Genomic DNA, 19,332 nt, shown 5'->3' on the forward strand with positions numbered 1-19,332 from the left:
AGCCGCGCATGACTTGAGGACGCGGCCGGGAATCCCGTCCGGACCAGTAGCTTTGCGTGGGTTCACTCTCCTGAAGTACCTCCGCACATCCTCCTCAAATGTATGAAAGACGACAGAAAATGTTAAAGAAGCTAAAGTGCATGAGGATAGAATTATTTCGATGGTTAACAAAAACAACTTCACAACATCTAATTAAGTCAGCACACTTATGAGGCAGACATATTGTTCAAATTTACAATCAAAATCAGGCTTTCAGGAATGAAAAAGACAAAGTTTATCATAAGGTGAAAACTACTTGCTACAGATTAGACTTTGGCAGAAAACATCTAAAAGAGCCTTCACAGTTCTGGAAAATTCTATGAACAGATGAAACCAAGATGAACTTGTACAAGGAGGATACAGAATACCACATTATCTGTCAAACGTGGTGGGAATGTTATGGCATGTGCATATAAAGATACCATAAATACTACATTGCAAAAAAAAAAAAAAATTGCTTGTTTACTTCACACACATATGAACTTGAGTGACATTCCATTCTTAATCAATAGGTTTTAATGTGATGTCAGCCCACCTTTGCAGCTATAACAGCTTAAGCTCTTCTGGGAAGACTTTCCAAAGGTTTAGTAGTGTTTATGGGAAATTTTGACCATTCTTCCAGAAGTACATTCATGAGGTCTGCCCCACAGTCTCTGCTGTAATTCATCCCAAAGCTGTTTGATTGTGTTGAGGTCAGAAGAGTCAACTTCTTCCACACCAAACTCCCTCCGTAATCCCCCCTCTACCAAACTTTAGACTTGGCACAATGCAGCCAGACAAGTACCATTCCCCTGACATCCACCAAATCCAGAATCATTCATCAGATTGCTATATGGAGAAGCATGAATCGTCTATGCTCTAGAGTCCAGTGTGTGCTTTATACTACTGAATCTGACAGTTTGTTGTGCTTGGTGATGTAGAGCTTGGACGCAGCTGCCTGGTCATGAAAACCCATTGTATGAAGGTCTGGCTGCACTGTTCTTGAGTTAATCTAAAGGTCAAATGAAGTTTGGAGGTCTATAGCGGTTGATTCTTCCAAAAATTGGCAACTTCTGTGTTCTATAAGCCTCGGCATCCACGGACCCCACTCTGTGATTTTACATGTCCGACCACTTCATGGCAGAGTTGCTGTCACTTCCAGTCGTTTCCACTTGGTTATAACACCACTAACAGCTGACTGTGGAATATATTTTATATTAATAATTAATATTAATATATTCATATTTTTCATGACTGGACTTGCACAGATAGCATCTTATCACAGGACCACCCTGGAACTCACTGAGCCCCTGAGGATGACCTATTCTTTCATAAATGTTTGTAAAAGCAGTCTGCATGAATAGGTGGCGAAATTTATAAACCTGTGACCATAAAATTTATTTAAACACCTGAATTCAATGATTTGGATGGGTGACTGAATGCTTTTGGCAGTATAGTTTATACAGATAGCACTATAACTGGTTTACTAGCATTCACTGATACCATGACTGCTGAGAGAAGCTGCAGAATGGTGAATGAATGGTGAAGAGTTACACTCTCTGCTCAGATTCAGACAAATGTTACAAAACTGATCAGACAGCTCTCCACAGTGCAAATGCACAATGATCCAAAGCAAACTACAAAAACAACCCAAGACTCTCAAGGCAAAGGAATGATATTCTTTCGTGGTTGAGACAGTCATTTGGGTCAAGTACTCCCCCACCACTCAATTAGTTAAAATTTATTAAACAGAACACAAAATTGGACCTCTGCTGTCTTTGCACTAGTACAAATCAGAAGTACAAGCCAGCTTGCCATATAGGGGACATTTTATTGCACAATGAAAGTTTTGAAAACCTCCTTTCTTAGTGAACTGCACAATGAAGGCACACTTCAGTAACAACCCCTGATTGAGCAAAACACAAACAGAAGGTAAAACAACAAAGGCACAAGGAAGGCTGCAGGTATGGCATATGAAACCTTCACTGATGATCTTTCTTTTTTTCTTTCTTAGTGTGGCACCACATAGCCTTACGCTCACAGCACAGTGCAGTTAATGTTTTGGCTGGAGAGACACGAGCTGTGAATATAGCGCCATGAAGTCACAAGAAAATTAAAATATGCACTTTTTTAAATTCAAGTTTGTTTTTTTTGGGGGGGGGGGTAAATATATATGTCTTCAAGTGAACTGCTGCTGTTGGTTTTGATTTGAAAACTCTTGACAAACTGAAATGCTGTTTGGCAGTTACATAAATGGCTCACAAAGTCAAATTCTTCTTAGTCCTGAAGCAGGAAGTTGTATTTTCCAAAGTCGACCTCATCAGGCATGATGAGCATATCTTCCCTAGCTTTGGCCAGCTTTTGTCGTAAGAACTTTCGTCTCTCTATCCACTCCTGGAGCTCCTCCGGGCTATGGGCGTAGTCACAGCATGCACCATCAGGACAGCTGCCATCCAACCTGTTAGTTATTAAATGAAACACTATGTTGTGAGCTTTACTTTAACTAAACACTACCACACAATTTAGTCCACTCACTCAGCAGACTTTATAACTTAATCTTTGCTGGATGATAAAGTGTGAGAGTCCTATTGTATGTTAGGACCTGGATACTTCCTGCACACAAGTGACCTACAGCTCTGTACTGTCCGCAAAGCCCTCATATCCTGTGCTGCACAGTTTATGCTACAACAGCTCAGGTTTTGCAAAGTGGCCATGTGATTTACACCTCACACAGTGGATCTGTTATTCTCACTTATTTTTACTCTTAAACTGTACTGAGGTAGTTCTGCATGATTTGCAGTTCACAGTGGACAGCCCACCAGTTTCTTCTATGTCTGAAACAAGCAGTTTTAGCTCCTTTCATTCTCAACTTAAGCCAGCTTTTCTCCGATTGGCTGTCCATCATAAACAGTGGGTGGGGCCTCTGTGGTCACATATGTGTCCCTGAGATGACCATACTCGGGATTTCCCCTCTCTATGACCTCATCAGAGCAAAGAGTAAGAAAGAAAATGGACTAAAACAGACACTCTCAGATCAGTCTGAAGCCTAAAGTGGCTCCAGTTGATTACTTGTGCATATGCTGATTTCATTTCTTCATTTATTAAATTAAAAAAAAAAAAAGCATAACAGCTCACTTTTATTCATTGTCTGCATGTACAAACTGATCCAGGAAAATCTCTTACTTGGAGCACAGTTCAAAGCGTGTACCCGGGAAGCGGTAGCCCCACGTCAGAGCTTCATCTTCTCCCTCGCAGCTGAACACTCTGTCCTTGTGCTTCTCGGTGGAAATGTGCTGCTGCCACTGCCGCTCGCTGTTACTGTGTTTGCCACACAGGCGGCAGTGAAAGCCACTCTAAAATAAAGACGGGAAGAAATACTCTCATCTTTTCTTACTAACTGAAAGCACAATATGGGAGTTTTATTTAAGATTTTCAGACTTTTGCTTCGTTGAAACAAAGAGAGAAAAGTTAAACCCACCATTGGCTCAGCATAATCAGTGGGCATAGTGATGTATTTTTCCTCAGGGCTGGGCTGGGTGACCGTGAATCCATCTGCTTGACGATTATGACCGCTTAATTTCAGCCACATGTCATACATCTGCTGCATGTCTTTCACTACAGGCACACAAACAATTCTCACATCAGATCACTGAGTGGACCTCTTCTCGTACAACCTGCACTTCCCTCATGCAGATTGGAAAAATAAAGGAAGCACTTCCTATCAAACCAAACAGCGTTGGGTGCTTTTAGTAACTTACAGTCATTATTCTTCATATACATCCACATGTCCTTCTCCTCTGGGCTGTGAGCAAAGGTGCAGACACCAGAGTAGTTACATTTCCTCTTCTCCAAAATCTGTGCACACATCTGTCAGGAGAAAGCATCACACTGTTAAACACCGATCGCAGATGATGCCCTTCCCTATCATTTGAAATATCACACTAGAGCCTGCCTGGACAATATTAGCTATTCGCTGATATATCGGTATCAGCACTTATAATGGCTGACAAGTGAAATTTTAAGAAGTAAAGCAGTGATGGGGGAACACATTACTGTTCAACCAACAATGCACAGTGCCATTTGTGAGACAAAGTATCCAACTTCCCTACTGGAACGCTACAAACGCCACCAAATAATGTAACAAAGATGAGGGAAGTCCTCATTTATATCAGTGCAGGGATGATGTCTGTGATGTAAGCGCTTGGTTTAAATGCCTTTCTGCTTTAAAGAGCAGACTTACATAATACTGTGCAGGGAAATCCTTGGCGTGTGGCAGTGGTCGCACCTGAACCCATTTACTTCTCTCTTGGGACTTGACCAGCAGCACTCGTCTGTCTTTAGTCCACCTGAAGGTGACGACAAAAACGTTGTAAATACGCTCCGTGCTTTGGCGGATTTATCTGAACGCAATGGTGAGCAAGAGAGAAACTGTAAAGGGTCCATTTAGGTTCAGGTTCAAGGCTTTGTAAGAGCAGTGCATCTGTAGTTAAACAGCACAGACATTGAGGGATTATCATTCGTTTGGTTGGTGAAACAATTCTTCAACACTAGAACTGCCCAGGGGGTCGTTTTGACTGCTCGGCATTTTAAAATTCATGTAACTCTGTTAAATTAAAAGCCCAACATCTCATATTTATGACTTTTTTTAAAGTTTTTTTCTTCATATAGTGAATTTTGGTGTGTGTGGGACAAAAAGAAAAGAAAACATGGACTGTGTGATAAACTTTCACTGTTGTACTTTAAAATATTTTATTTATTAAAATGTGTGCTGCTTATTAGCAAACTATATATATTTTACGTCTATGATCTAAAATGAAATATTAAAAATCATTGCAAAATGAATAAAAATCCTAAAACTTAACCTTAAATGCTTTAAAAAAATTAAATCTTTCTTATATGAGAAAAATTAGCTGTTATTGATGCTGTTGTTGCAGGACGTGGTCAAAGCGACCCCCCTGGTGGTTCTACTGTTAAAAATGAAATACAAGAGTCGCTGCAGTGCATACAAGTGTTTCTCTTTTAGTGATTCATTCATTCATTGCCAGACACACCCCGGAGGGAAAAATCACTTAAGTTCAGGAGGTCTGAATACAGTTTAATTGGCTGTGTGACAGCATGTTGAGGTGCACTGGAGTTTTAATCACTGACGCGATCGCCTAATATGACATAATATTATAAAATATTAAAAATAAAACTCTAGACTCGTACAGGAACTGAGCACCTGTATTCACTTTACTCACGCATGTCTAGCTTTAGCACCGCAGTACTTGAGGCCTTTGTCTGGCTCACTGATCAGGCCGTCCAACCAGCACTGACTGCAGGCAAACTTCATCCGCATGTTAAGACTCTTCCCAGCTCCTCCTCCGCCTCCTGGTTTGCTCCCACCTCCTCCAAAAGGCACCTGTTTAAAATTAAATGACAAAAAAGGGAAGTTCGTCCACAGATGAAATGTTAAATAAAGTCACAGGCTGCTGGATGGAAGTCTGCATTTCGTATCAGCAGTAACGCAAACGCACACACATTGTCGGGCCACTACAAGCATACTGATGAAAATATGACCGTCCTCATATCAAAATCTACTGAATGGTTAACAAGATGAAGCATTTACCTTACAGAGCATCATCCCTCCAACACGTATTTATAATAATAACAGTAACATTAAAGAAGAGCCAGACTGGAACGGGTTAGTAAGAAAAATACTGTTTCTATAAAAGTGATCATTAAAATGCTTCTTACTCTGTTTCCTTTCTGTTTGCTTAAGTTTTGCTCCTGCTTGTCATGATACTTTGTGGATATTCTCACAATCTCGTCAGGGCTGACACCTGAAGATAAAAATTCATAAACAAGGAGAACAATTACAGGACAACAGTGCAGTTTGATGGACTTTTTGAATGAATATTGTTGCAGTGAATGTTTTCCACAGTGGGAATACTGGCAGATCGCGATGGATTTTGTGTAAGGATGAATGAAATAAACTGTTCATTATTTCTATTTATAGTATAACTCATTTTCATTGAGTACAATTCTTCAGTGCAACTTAATTTTCACACTAATCTTTAGTAAAGTATTAGCAAGTGCTTAATTCTATAATTTACATATAATTACTTTGCCTTAGTATGTCATTTATAAATACAGACATGTTTATCCATCTGTTACACCATGTACAGCTATCACTGCTACTACATCACTGCTGTAAATGGCATACTAAGGAGGAGTGATGCTATATAAATGATGAATTAAGCACTTACTACTAAGACATAATAGTGTGACATTATTATAAAGCACTGGTTTGGTTTAGATCAGTTCAGCACACAAGCTCTCAATCTGCTGTTCTAAGTTTGATTTCAGCGATCAACAGTAATGTGACAACAGTAAAGCACAGTATTTGTCAGGCACCTGTTTCTCTCTGCACCTTCCAGGTTTTGAGCTCGATGACAGAGTGGGCGTAGTGGCAGTTGTCCTCTCTGACACAGCCATACCGGATGGCTTGGTTGCACAGATCCATGTGACACAGGACGCTTAGCGGGCGAACCTTCTTGTAGTTCACATTGTGGGTCCTCACCACAAAAGCCAAGCACCTGATGGGCACAGAAGGAAGAAGAAAGCGTGATGGAGACAGAGGAGAAGCCATACGGAGCAAAGACTCGGTGCAGGATTAGAAATGAGAGTGGGTGAGAGAGCAAGGACTTGCAATGACCCGTATGTTGTAAGCACACTCACTTATTAGCATCAAAGTTGTGGCGAACATCCAAGTTAGAGCAGATGGTCTGATCGTCTTGGAAGCGCTTACTGATTATTCTCGGTTTACTGTCATAGCACGCCTGGAGAGACACGGCAGGAAGACGAAGACGTTGAAAGGAAAGGACAAGAAGAGAGACCAGTGATGGAAACAAAGGGAGAAAGATGGAGAAGATCATCTTAGAAATGAAATGAACATTTGTCGTGATGGAAGCGTGCTACATCCAGACACAAATATTATAAACAGTGTGCACTGGATAACATACAGTCAGCTGTTGACATCCACTCATCGTGGGATTGAACTGCATGGTGATTTGGGGCTTTTAATGGAGTCTTTGAACTCTCCTTTTCTTTTCAAATTCACACAGGTTTAAAATGATACAAATTATAAGTGGTTATATAAATTATTACCACTGATATCTGTTTAAATGTCCCTTAGTAAGATGCACCTCAGCCAACACGTTTGATAGCAATCAACAAGCTTCTGGCATAATTCTGGCTGGATGTTTGACCACTCCTCTTGGAAGAATGGCTACCATAGTTAATTTAAATTGGTTAGCAGCCACACATTCTCAACTCTCATAGTTCGAAAGAACAAATGGAAAGTGGTACTTTTGAAGTTTCCAGATTAAACATTTAATAAACAAAACAAATGGAGAAACTCCAGCGTGCATCATGTAAATCTTTAACATTAATTCGATCAGGTTAAAGAGCTTTTATACCCCTGCTCTATTTTCAAAGAGAAAAACAGAGATTTCAAATGAAAACAGCTCACGTGCACTAACCTGACAGAGGAACATGAACATGCCTTTGTTTTCCTGTAGGAGGCATATGATGCTGCTCACAGGGTCCAGTTTAAAAGGTTTTGTGTCAAACAGTAGGTTTCTGTCCAGCCTCCCTTTCTTCTCCTCTGTCCAAACATCGATCTCCATCTGGTTGTAGGCAAACGTGCATTTCTCTCCATACTTACACACACCCAGCTCTCCAGACTTCAGCAACTCTGGAAATATAAGAAAACACACATTTCATTCACATAAGCACACTAAGTATGCAAGTTTTACTGCCTTCCTTCTTTCACTGCACAGAAATTTGAAGTGTAGTAATAGGCACACATACAGTGTGGCTCATTCTCAACCCTCTGCAGCAAATTAACAGAAAATCTGAACAATTTTCCTCAAATTTATCACATTTTGCAAACATGCCCGATGCTTCTGATTTCAAATTGCTATCACCAAAGTATTGACAAACTCAAAAACATGCTCACCTGGTTAAAAACGTGCTTAAAATATTTCTGAATGGAAGAACAAACTGTGCTCTGGGGTGACTTTAAGCTCTAAGCTATTCCCGTATATTTGGAAAGACATGGTGATGAGTCAGCTGCTCTTCAACTTCAGGAACTGGTCTGACTGAAGGAATTTAAATGACTTGGATGTAGTTACTGAAAATGTTCTGCCTGAACATTACCACCCTTGTTTGTTTCAGGCACAGGAAAATTAATTTTATTGATGTTTCAGGCTTTACTTGCAATGAAGTTTATAAATTTTTGATGTTTTTATACATTTTTCAAATCAGCTGTTAGTGTATGGGCTTATGTGGGGGGGTTTCTGTGTGTACTTGTATGCATGTTACTAGTTTATACAAGTCTTGGCCAGAACAGGACAGGTCAGAAATTTTGAAAGTCAAAAGTCATATTTTCCTGGTTAAATAAAGATAAATAAATACATAAAATGTGTATTAAAATATTCATCTTTCTTCCAGTAGACTGGTCAGACGATTAAGGGAATTGGTATAATAAAATCCCCCCCAAAACAGGTTTTAATTTTATTTTTTAATCATAAAAGAAACTTGATGAATGAAAAAGTGGGAAACTAGTCCCTTATTGCTGATTATCTGGCAACAACTTATAAATGTATGATTGCCACCATTTTCAGACTTTACCATTAAAAACGTATTTATCTGCAATAATAAGTAAATAACTATGAAAATAGAAGAGATTCATGACCTTGATCTTGAGCTCCTTACCTTTGCAAAGTACAAATCGCCCACCAAAGGCCTTCAGTATGGGCAGCGGTCGCACTCTGGTCCAGTCAAAGGGGGGATCGGCTTTCAGTCTACATAGCAGAATGTCTCTCTTACAGTTGTGGACCAGGTCTGGCTTGTGAACATAAGTGTATATCCCTATACCTGTGAAGGAATTAGTGCACAAATACACAAAACATATTCATCAAACATTAAACACAACAAGTTCTTTTAAAGTTCCACTGAGAACAGGAAGGGGCTCAAACTTCCCACACTGTAAAACCATCACCAGCTGATAAGCAGCAGGACCATTCTGATGTCACTGAAATCCTACCATACCTTCTCGAGGGTAGCAAGCAGAGCAGGCCTGCAGGAACTCATGGGTGGAGGACAGAGGGTTATACACTGCACCCAGCCCTTGGTTTTCCTTCTCCTGTGTTTCCAAGGTAAGAATAAGACAGTTAATGCTAAGGAAAATGCAAGGAAAGCAAACGTAACACAAGCCTGATAATCAGTCTTACTTTGTAGTGATTTTTTGGAGATCGCATTACCGGAACCGCAATACTATGAGAGCCTGAGATACCTGAGGAGCAAGGAGAGAACATAAATTATGAACTGCATGAGGTAAAGGGGCTGAAGCATCAACCTCAGATGCTAAAGGAGAACTGGCCACTTCATTAGGTACAACTGATCAGCTGCTCACTAATGTAAATATTTATCATATAATCACATGGCAGAAACCCGATGCATTTAGGCTGAAGTTCAAATTGAGCTTTAGGATTTTAAATGTGGCATGGTTGTTGGGAGGAGACGGGTAGGTCTGAATGTTTCAGAATCAGCCGATCTGCTGGGATTTTTCTATGCAACCATCTGTAGGGTTTACAGATAGTGGTATGAGAAAGAGATAACATCCAGCGAGCAGCAGTTCTTTGGGAGAAAATGCTTCGTTAATCCCTAGGGAGAATGGTCAGACGGCTTCAGTTATTATTAAATAATAACTGTTTTTTTTTTTTAGTTCTTCAGCCTTTCTTCATATCTTTAAATGGGCACATGAATCATACAAATGTATATCGGTGGATGTTTGAGCAAAAAAGCAGTGCATCCCTTACAATAAGCCAGATATAAATCACCTGCTGAGTTGAAATCAGAGAGGGAGTCCAGGCCAGACCCCCCGACTGAGACTGCTGGCGAAGCTACCCTAAACCCTTCCATCGAGGAAAATGAGTCCAAGGAATCAAGGGAGTCAAGCCGCTCCATGTGTCTATTCCTAATTTTAGAGACATGATCGCCCTGGCTGCTTGGATTAGAGAGTGTCTCTAAGGGATCTAGTTCATCTAGCAGCTCATCAAGAGACTTTTCTCCCACATCCAGCTCTGTTTTGGCCTCAATAACTTCTTCAGCAGCAGCAGCCCTTGGCATCTTATCCAAGGCGTCATCGAGAGAATCGAGGGAATCAAGACTGTCCAGACCGTCCAGCTTCGTAGGGGTCAGTAGTAAGTTTGAAGCATCTGCAACACCACTTTTTTCAGAGGTCGAGAGGTCGTCTAGGATATCCAGTGTAGCAGGTGAGGTGCCGAGCCCAGAACCAGAAAAGGAGTCCAGGGAGTTGAGTTGGTTAACGGCTGAGTTGAAAAAGGCCGGGGGTAGTTGGGGTGTCGGGGCGGGCAGGACAGATGGGCCTCTTTGTGTGCAAGTGGATGTCCCGCTGGGCACTGAGAATACGTCCTGTCAAGAAAGGAGGCAGGATGTAAAAAACATAAGCAAAACATGACAATGCCTCAACTGGATAATTAAACATGAAAGTTGGAATCGATGCTGGCCGACACAGCTGGTAAATAACCCATATACAATACTGCATTAATCAATATTTTGGCCGAAGTAATGGATCAATAAACATTTTAAATTGAACTATTTGGGGAATAATATATCCTACTGTGTGATACAAACTATCCAAGATGTTTAGCCAAGTGAAATTATACTATTTTAGTAACCTGTTACTTATGGCTAGTTAGGAGATGTGTGCCTGGGAGTTGCACCCATGCAGTGTATTGATGAGGCTTGCAAGCATTAGCAGATATCTTAACTACAGCCAACCAGATATATTGGCCAAAACATATATTATATATTGGACAAAATGAGCTATTTGCTGGTATATCAGCATCAGCACCTACAAACCCCTCAACAATTTAAAATACAGGATTCAAACATGTTATAATATGTTGTCCACCAGAGGGCACTCTGCAACTTTCCAAATGTGTTGGCAATAACTTTGGAATGGCACATACTCAACAACCAGCAGAGCATAAACTAACTTTTGTTGTGACAATAAAACAAGATTATTTTTAAACAGTACTGACATAAATAACTACAAATAACAAAAGTTAGGGAGATCTGTTGATATTTGTGTGTCTGTAAGAAAAACCACTAACACTGAATCTTCCAAAACAAACAGCAGACATCATGGTGGCCACATCCATCTTTTATATACAGTCCATGTTTGTTTGTTTGTTTTGGTTTTTTTTTTTTTAAGTAGGCCTGTTATTTGTGACAGGGTATTTTTACACTGTATTACGGCTACTTTAAAAAAAGGATCTAATTATTTCTTCCATCAGTATGTGAAACATTTATTCATAACAAAATAGTTCTCAATGCAACTCTGTGAAAAACTAGCTTTTTTGTTTAGGCTAATGCACAATAGTGAAAAAATAACACATAAAGACAATGTTTCCAAATCAATTTTCAAAACTGTTTTCATGTCCAAACGTCCTTACTGGACTCCTGATCTTCGTTTTGAAAAAAAAAAAAAAAACCCTCTAGAAATATGCTTGTGTTAAAGTGGAGTCTTCTTTAATCTCCAAGTATTGTTGCATTTCACTCAGACCTTATCAAGGACTCACCATACTTTGCCTTGAAAGAGGTAAAAAGGTAAACAGTATTTCCTGTGTTGGCTGAGCTGCTCAAAACAAGAAGTAAACTCATTTCACTGCTGTAGACATGAAAACTATAGATTTTCACTCAAATGAAACATTTCAGCACTTATATCACACAAACATCTTCTTCCATCATCAGCAACAAAAGTTAGTCGGCTGGTCTGAAAGGAAAAAACACAACACGTAGAGTTTACCTCAGCTGTTTCCGGCTCAGTGGAAACACAGTCCAGCAGACTGTCTATGTCATCTCCCATCAGCTCGGAGTCCTCGATAGTGCCCGCCCTTTCAGGTGCTGCAGAGTTAGCAGGTGTGCTGCAGCTGGTAGGTGTGGAAGGAAATGAGGACTGAGGCACGCTGGGGAAGTTGACTAAAGAGGAATAGAAGTGCATTTACTTGGACCATTCTTGTGTTTGTGTACAAAATGATCAAGAACAGAGAGTAGCAGAGGCATAAATGTCAAAAATTCCCACCTGGTGCAACGCCATTACCATTTTCTACATTACCGCCCGACATCTGGAGAGAAGAACATAAATCGCTTTCAGATGAAGGATAAAATGAAATCATTTTCTTTAGGGAATTCTGTCATTTCAAGTATAGTATTGAGTGTCTTTTTTAAATGTATTTGCAGCCACTGCCACATTGTAAAGCATCATCACAAAAGATTGCGCTCTAAATATGAGGGACGATGTAAGCTGAGGCCCAGGTAAGGACAACGCTTCTCTGTGTCTGCAGCATGAGATGATGGAAAAGTATCAACCTTGGAGAAAACTAAACAATTACACTGCTAAGGTTTCAGTTTACGTGTCAAAGTCATAAACATACGAACATAAAGTTGCTTGCGCTGTGATAATAATTGTTGATCATATGTGGACTGTGTCCTGTCTGACTATGACTAAGCTGAAGGCCGATAAACTCCTACAACCCACGATGGACCAGATTTAAACATTTACCCACCTTTGTGCTGACGTAAGGTTTTCGAATCTTCAGTCCCAGATGGTTTGCCAGTTCCTGTGCGAGCTCATTCACCTGTTGGTCCTGCCAAGAGGCAAACGAATGGATTTACTGAAATGCTCCAAGCTACAGTTAACATATATGCGATGAACAACATCGAGACTGAGCCACAGATAAGTTTATCTCATCTTGTTAAAAGGTATTCATCGTTTCAGTTATGGAAAAAAAATGCATACCCCCAATCTGATCCCATCATTTTTTTAAAGATAATGAAATGAATACGAATGCAGACAACTGATTAAACTTTACTAAACATGAATGAAAAAAGGAATGTGATGAAATCTCTCTCCTGACCTCCTCCATACACATCAGCAGGGATTTAAAGATCCAGCGATTTTCTTCCACTTATCCAAAACAGGGAAGTGGGTAAGCTGGAGCCTATCCCAGCTGTCATGCGAGGCGGGGTACACCCTGGACACCAATATGTCACAGGGCTAAGACTTGGGGACATCTCTCAGGTCCTGTGTCTTTGCTAATTGTTAATTAGCCAAATTTGGGAATCACCTTGTTGATGGTACTATTTTATTTTCACTAAAAATTGGGGATGTGTTTTTGTGACAGGCTGTTGTTACAAAGTGTCTGAAGATACTATTTAAAATTCATTATTTGCTAAGTTTCTTGATATATAAAGACGCAGCCCTGGTTCATCCTTTGATTTACCTTAGGTGCCTTTTTTATGCTCGACTGACTCATAGATCAGTGTTCAGTGGCGTAACAGTAATAAGGAGTGGCTCAAGATGTTTACACTGCACTGTCCGTTGCTTCTACAAATCAGTGCTGCTGCTGATTTAACCAACAGATTTATATTCAGACCTTACTGAAAGGTTTTTATAAGACTATCAGCATAAACTCTCCCATTTCTGTCCATCCTTCACCTGAGGATTAATGAGCAGATAGCTGGCGCTGCAGTCGTAGGCCTCCTTATACTTTCCAAGCCCCTTCAAACAAAGGGCCTTCTTGTACAGCGCTCTGCGGCTGTCTTTGCACACCTCCAGAGCGCTGTTGCAGTCCAGCATACCTTGTTCATACTCCCCCTGTGGAAAACATGAGAGAAACAGACAAAAGAAATCAAAGTAAGATCTAGCTTTAAGTAAGACTCTACAAGGTGAAGAATTCGCAGTCTCTTGGTTTAAACTGTGTGTAGCTGCTATGGAGCACTTCTCTGGTATGCAGGTCAAAGGCTCTGTGGCCTTGAATGCAGACAAACACATCTGAATGATTTAGTGATGTTAACATATTAGAGGCAGTAAATCAGAACAGATCTGTTTTTATAAGTGGTTTCATAAATCAAGTGTGAGGGGTGGGAGGTTCAGGATAGCCTCAATTATTTAGAATGGTAAATCCAAGTTATGCGCTAAAGGAAGAATAGCCGCTACACTGGATTTCTACCTTTTCTTCTTAATACCGCTGTAGGCTTTGTTAAAGATTAAATTAGATGTTCCACGCTCCAGTGTTGCACAAGCATTTGATTTTTGCATTTTTTTCCCCAAAAACAGGGATAATTTCCACAAAAGTAGACATCACCTAAATCATCTATTATTAGACTTTGTTATCACACAAGCATAGATTTGGCAACATCTGTGCTGACTGCTGGTAAACACTGCTGGGCTTGGCTGGATATTCGTGGACACGTGCATGTCACAGACCTCTGGACTGCTACAGTAGCATATTCAGGCAGGACAGCCTGAAACCGCCTGGGCATGAATCTTATTATGTGTTTGAACCATTTGAGAGAAAAAAAAAAAAAGCATGCACAGCTGGTGACCTTGCAGTGTTGTGCACTGCTTTGAATTAGAGGACACATGGACATCCACACCAAGTCACGTATGCACCCTCTGATAACCAAATTTCCAAAACTTTATAACACTTCAGCAGGTATTTACATCATGCAAGCAGCTCTGTGGAACTGCTTGTAGATCAGGCTGGTCTGAAATAACTATGTTTGTTTTCCAAGTTTGCATGCCATCATTTGCAAATTTGGTCCAAACACAAAGCGAAAGTGAGGTTAAAGTATTTCTTTGGAGGATCTTTAATGTCACTGCACTCTTTAACCCATAAAGACAACATTTGAGACCTCTGTTGTGCCCTTAATGATGAATTTTGATACCTCAAAAAATATCAACAAATGTGGTTTGATGACCCCAAACCGGTTAACAAATTCACCTAATGTGTGAAAGACTTCCAGTTAAAGACCAGAAGGAGGCACAAACCCAACAAAAAAGCTGTGTCGAGAAGGACATCCGCCGTAAAATCTAATCCATCTTCTGTGGTGACACCTTGTGAATAGGGGAGCTATTCAAGACAATCCAGCCACCAGCAGTGAACGTGAGTGAGTCTGGAGCACAGTGGAGTTCATGTTCAAGAATGTTTACAATTGGTTTTTGTTAAAGTAGAAAAAATTTCTGTTATCAACTAACCACTGGGATTTTTGTAGATATTAAAAGCTCAGGTTCAATCGACATTCATTTCAGGTTGATCCACTTTTATGTGGCTCATGCACATTTGGGTGTGGAGGAGCATTCCTCACAAGCGTTTGTTTCAAAATGTCTGAGCTATGCAAAAGAAACAGAAAAAAAACTCATTCCCTTCCATAGTGAGGTAGATAAGCCTTATATGTATTACACATGCTGCTATACTAGAACTTCATCATGAGATCTCACAGCATGGGACGTTAACCCCCCCCAGTTTCTTTCCTATAAGCAGAACGCTGCGCAGACACAAGATCAAATGTTATCTCACCAAACTGTGGTAGGCAGCCGCCCGGTTGACATACAGGCTCTCGAGCAAAGCTTCAGGGATCTTAATCTCCTCCGTTTCAGCGTAGCATGACACATTCAAGCCTTCGCTGAATTCTTTGACAGCCTGCTCGCACTGGCCGTCTCGGAAGAAGGCGTTGCCCTCATCGAGCAGGTTGCACACTAACTGGGTCAGGAAGTCCTGAGAGAAGCAAAAGAAAAGAAAGGAATAAGAAGCAGCTTCTTTTTTTTTTTTAAACCTATGCAGACCTGCGCTACCATCCTGTAAGTTACATTATATTTGTAAGGTCCACCTTAATACTGACATGCACTATTTGCATTAAAAATAGTATTTTTATACTATTCTAAGCAGGATTTTAAGCTGCACAGGAAAAAATGTTGAATATGTTTACGATTCATTTGGTTTATGTTAAATCGTATATAATTTATTATCATCTGGAAGTGGCATTCTTTCTCATACGTTGAGACATTTCTCCAAAATACATTTTGCTGGTAGCTGTCATTAAAAACCAGCAAAAAAAACCTCACAGTGGCAGCAGGGTTAAGGTCAAGACACCATTTCTGCACTTTTGCTTCTTTAAACTACCACGGGGGATTTTAGAGTCAAAGGGGTTAGAGAAAGCTGCTGCACTCATTGTTTGGGAATTACAGCCATTCCTATACACAGTCCAGGACCTAACTGGAAATTCAATGAGATTCCTACTCTGGTGACACACTGCAAGTTCATCTGTGAGCGTGTTAATAAACTAGAGGATTATCAGCTCACACTGCTAAAACACCAGTAGGCTTGCTTCCACCTTTGATTATTAAATGTGGTTGCTGGATTCGTTTTACTGTACCAACACAAAGAACATAGTCGACTTTAACTTTGGATCGGAAGATTTATCGTGTTCAGAAAGCTTAAGTCTGGATCACTTTTCATAGAGTTGTGGAGTCACTGTGCAAAAATGGCCCATCGGGAATCAATCTGGGTGCTGCTAATCAAATGTAGCTGATTAACTGATTTTCAGCAAGTGTGAGTAAATCGATAAAAACAGAAGTTTTGTCAGTTTGCTGGTCTGCATCATTCAGATATGTTAACAGAATGCCAAGAAGGAAAGACATCAGCAATGACCTCGGAGAAGCAACTGTTGCTGCCCAATCTGGGAAAGGTTATAAGGGCTTTTCCAAACATTTTGCAGTGAGAAAGATTATTCACAAGCGGGAAAGCTTTAAGACAGATAGTAATCTTCTCCGGAGTGGAAGTCCCAACAACTTCAACCCAAGGTCAGATTGTGCAATGCTCAGAGAAAATGCAAAAAACCCAAGAGTTGCGATGCACACTCTACAGGCCTCGGTTCGCACCTTAAATGTTAAAGTTCATGACAGCACAATTAGAAAAAGATTGAACAACTATGGGTGGTTGAGAAGGATCAGAAGGAAAAAGCCTCTTCTCTCTAAAGATGGACAGCACCATGCTTGGAGAAAACCAAACATAATATATCAGCACAAACACCTCATACTGACTGCCAGCACGGTGCTGGAGGCGTGATGATTTGGACTTGTTCAGTTACAGGACCTGTGCACCCTGCAGTCACTAAGTCGAGCATGAACTCCTCTGTATGCCAAAGTATTTTACAGTCAAACCTGAAGCCACCTGTCCAACAGAAAGCTTGGCTGAAAACTGGGGGTTGCAACAGGACAATGATCTGAAGCACATCAGCAAATCTACAAGAGAATCTCCGAAACAGAAACAAATCAAGGTGCTGCAGTGACCCAGTCAAAGTCCAGACCTCTACCTGATTTAAAAGCTGTACCTAACATTAAGAGCTGTGCATAAATAAATGCCCACAAACCTCACCAAACTGAAGCAACGCTGTAAAGAAGAGTGGGCCAAAATTCCTCCATAACTGATAAAGTCATACAGAAACCCAGAGCTCCAAGTCATCGCTGCTAAAGTTGGTTCTAAAAGATACCGAATCATGCTGTGCACTTAGTTTTACAGAGGACTGCACATAACCAAGATTAACTACCAACTGTTCATCGCATACTGTTGCATGTTTTATAGAAGAAGAATTATTATATGAAGAGGACCGGGTTCACCTGAAACCCACATCTATCAAACAGGATGTTACACAGCAGACAGTTCAACACAACCTACAAGACAGCTGCAAAACTCCACAACTTTGCCTTTAGATTTCTGAAACTTGCATGAGATGAAACAGAGACAAAGGTACACTGTATAATGGTATTCAAGCAGGAACCCCTGACTCTAACTTACAGGTTTCACTGTGGGTTTTGTGCATTGTTCTGGAGGTGTAGAGTGGGGATGTGGTTTGTTTCTTCATTTAAACAGTCAACGGTCAATAAACATTAATAGCGAGCAAACATGGACTTAACTGAGTAATGGGGGAAGATTATAAAGAGTCAAAAGAAAGCTATCCAGTGCTTGATTTAACATAGAGCCAGGAATGGAAAGAAGGGGGGTAGCAAAAAGAGACAGTGCGCTTCACACCAAAGCATGCACAAGGCATAAAAAGCAAAAGGACATAACAGCATTAACAGCTACTACCTGATAGCCGTCAGGGTCAGGATAGGCCAGGGAGGACCTAGAGCAGAGGAACTTGTTAAAATCGTATTGACACAGCTAGGCTGTGAGGCATGAGTAACCCAGGGACAGTTTCACTTTCAGTCTGGGTGCGCTCAGCTAAAAATTAAAATGATCTTACTGTATAAAAGCCAGAGCTTTGTTTATCTCCTCCTTGCGTTTCTCTCGGCCAGGGTCCATGCTTGTCCACTGGAGGGGGAGACACACAGACAAACGGAGAGGGATTAGAAGAAGGAAATACCAACTTCTGTGACAGTGGCTGTGAAAAGCAGCTACTCTCTGATACACCCGCTTCCTTTGAAAGTAGTCAAAAAGAACTGCAAGCCTCTATAAACACTCCTACATTCAGCCTGTTTCACTGTTTATCATTGGCGCAAACATCCAGCACGCGAGGCCGTTTGTGAGACCAGCCTGGGCCAGCTTCGGACACACCTACCAGTAGAAGAAGAAGCCAGGAAGTTCATTGAGCCGAAGCAAAGTTTAAACGTGTGCCATGCTGTTTCCGGAGAGGGCAAAGACGGAGGGACTTTGACGGGAGCAAACCCCGAGGAGGTTTCGTTTGTGGCCGCCCGACACTTCCCTCTCCTCGGATAAGTTTCGATTCTCTGCAGCCTGAGTACATCCAGACAGCTGCAGACCTCCTCCCCGTTACAGACTGCAGTCACGTGACACGACAAGCGCCCATGCGTCACAACCGCGCGGCCAACCAGCGCGCTCAGGTCGTCGTCGTGACCCTCGGAGACCTGCTGGTGTTTGTTTAGTGCGGCCTGCGAGGAAGACAGCGGTGCCGTACTGTGTACATTACATACATATTAACTCGATTAATTGGTAGATAAATACAGTGCTGTGCAAAAGTTTTGAGCCACCCTTGATTTCGTTTGATTTTGCACAAGCAGTCGGACTTTCTTATTATTTTTTAGAGTGCTCTTGAGCAACAGGTATCCGGGCTTTCTGTGGGTCTTTCAAAGGTCTTCTTTGGCTGCTTTTTCTTTCGTTTCAGTTTTGTATGTGGCCATGTTTACAGGAAGGTTGTTGTTGATTGTTAACTGACTGAACACTGATCTTTGAATCATTCAAATATTAAAAAGGCACTTGACTCAAGAGCAGACAAGTTAGACAAGAACCAATAATATATTTTTACATTTTAAACAACAAAAAAAAAAACATAATTTGTTCACATTTCTTTAGTTGAATCTACAAAAACAAAAAACAGTTTGACAGATATAAAATTGTGTGTATCCATTACCAAGGTGATTATCTCAGCATCATGTCC

General features: G+C 40.8%; 1 protein-coding gene across 1 annotated transcript; it reads right to left on the minus strand.

The window, feature by feature from the left end:
• Nucleotides 1-1,744: 1,744 nt before the first annotated feature.
• Nucleotides 1,745-18,906, minus strand: LOC116327862 (zinc finger CCCH domain-containing protein 7B-like). The gene is made up of 22 exons (XM_031749536.2): nucleotides 18,496-18,906; nucleotides 18,181-18,248; nucleotides 18,024-18,060; nucleotides 15,456-15,653; nucleotides 13,592-13,750; nucleotides 12,660-12,740; nucleotides 12,176-12,218; nucleotides 11,900-12,072; nucleotides 9,906-10,500; nucleotides 9,297-9,358; nucleotides 9,115-9,208; nucleotides 8,779-8,940; nucleotides 7,542-7,756; nucleotides 6,739-6,839; nucleotides 6,415-6,596; nucleotides 5,755-5,840; nucleotides 5,259-5,419; nucleotides 4,259-4,364; nucleotides 3,777-3,885; nucleotides 3,497-3,633; nucleotides 3,202-3,371; nucleotides 1,745-2,476 (listed from the first exon to the last, which is right to left on the minus strand). Exons 2-22 carry the CDS (start codon nucleotides 18,237-18,239, stop codon nucleotides 2,296-2,298), a joined length of 3,111 nt encoding a protein of 1,036 aa, XP_031605396.2. The 5' UTR covers nucleotides 18,240-18,248; nucleotides 18,496-18,906; the 3' UTR covers nucleotides 1,745-2,295.
• Nucleotides 18,907-19,332: the final 426 nt, after the last annotated feature.

The sequence above is a fragment of the Oreochromis aureus genome, linkage group 4, assembly GCF_013358895.1.
Source record: "Oreochromis aureus strain Israel breed Guangdong linkage group 4, ZZ_aureus, whole genome shotgun sequence".
NCBI classification, from domain to species: domain Eukaryota; kingdom Metazoa; phylum Chordata; class Actinopteri; order Cichliformes; family Cichlidae; genus Oreochromis; species Oreochromis aureus.

Excerpts from the sequence above, each read along its gene's own strand:
- LOC116327862 (XM_031749536.2), bottom strand. The coding sequence starts at position 18,239 with ATGGACCCTGGCCGAGAGAAACGCAAGGAGGAGATAAACAAAGCTCTG. Across the intron at positions 13,751-15,455 it reads CGGCTGCCTACCACAGTTTG|GGGGAGTATGAACAAGGTAT; the intron begins GTGAGATAACAT and ends TGTTTTCCACAG. Across the intron at positions 6,840-7,541 it reads TGTTCATGTTCCTCTGTCAG|GCGTGCTATGACAGTAAACC; the intron begins GTTAGTGCACGT and ends GTGTCTCTCCAG.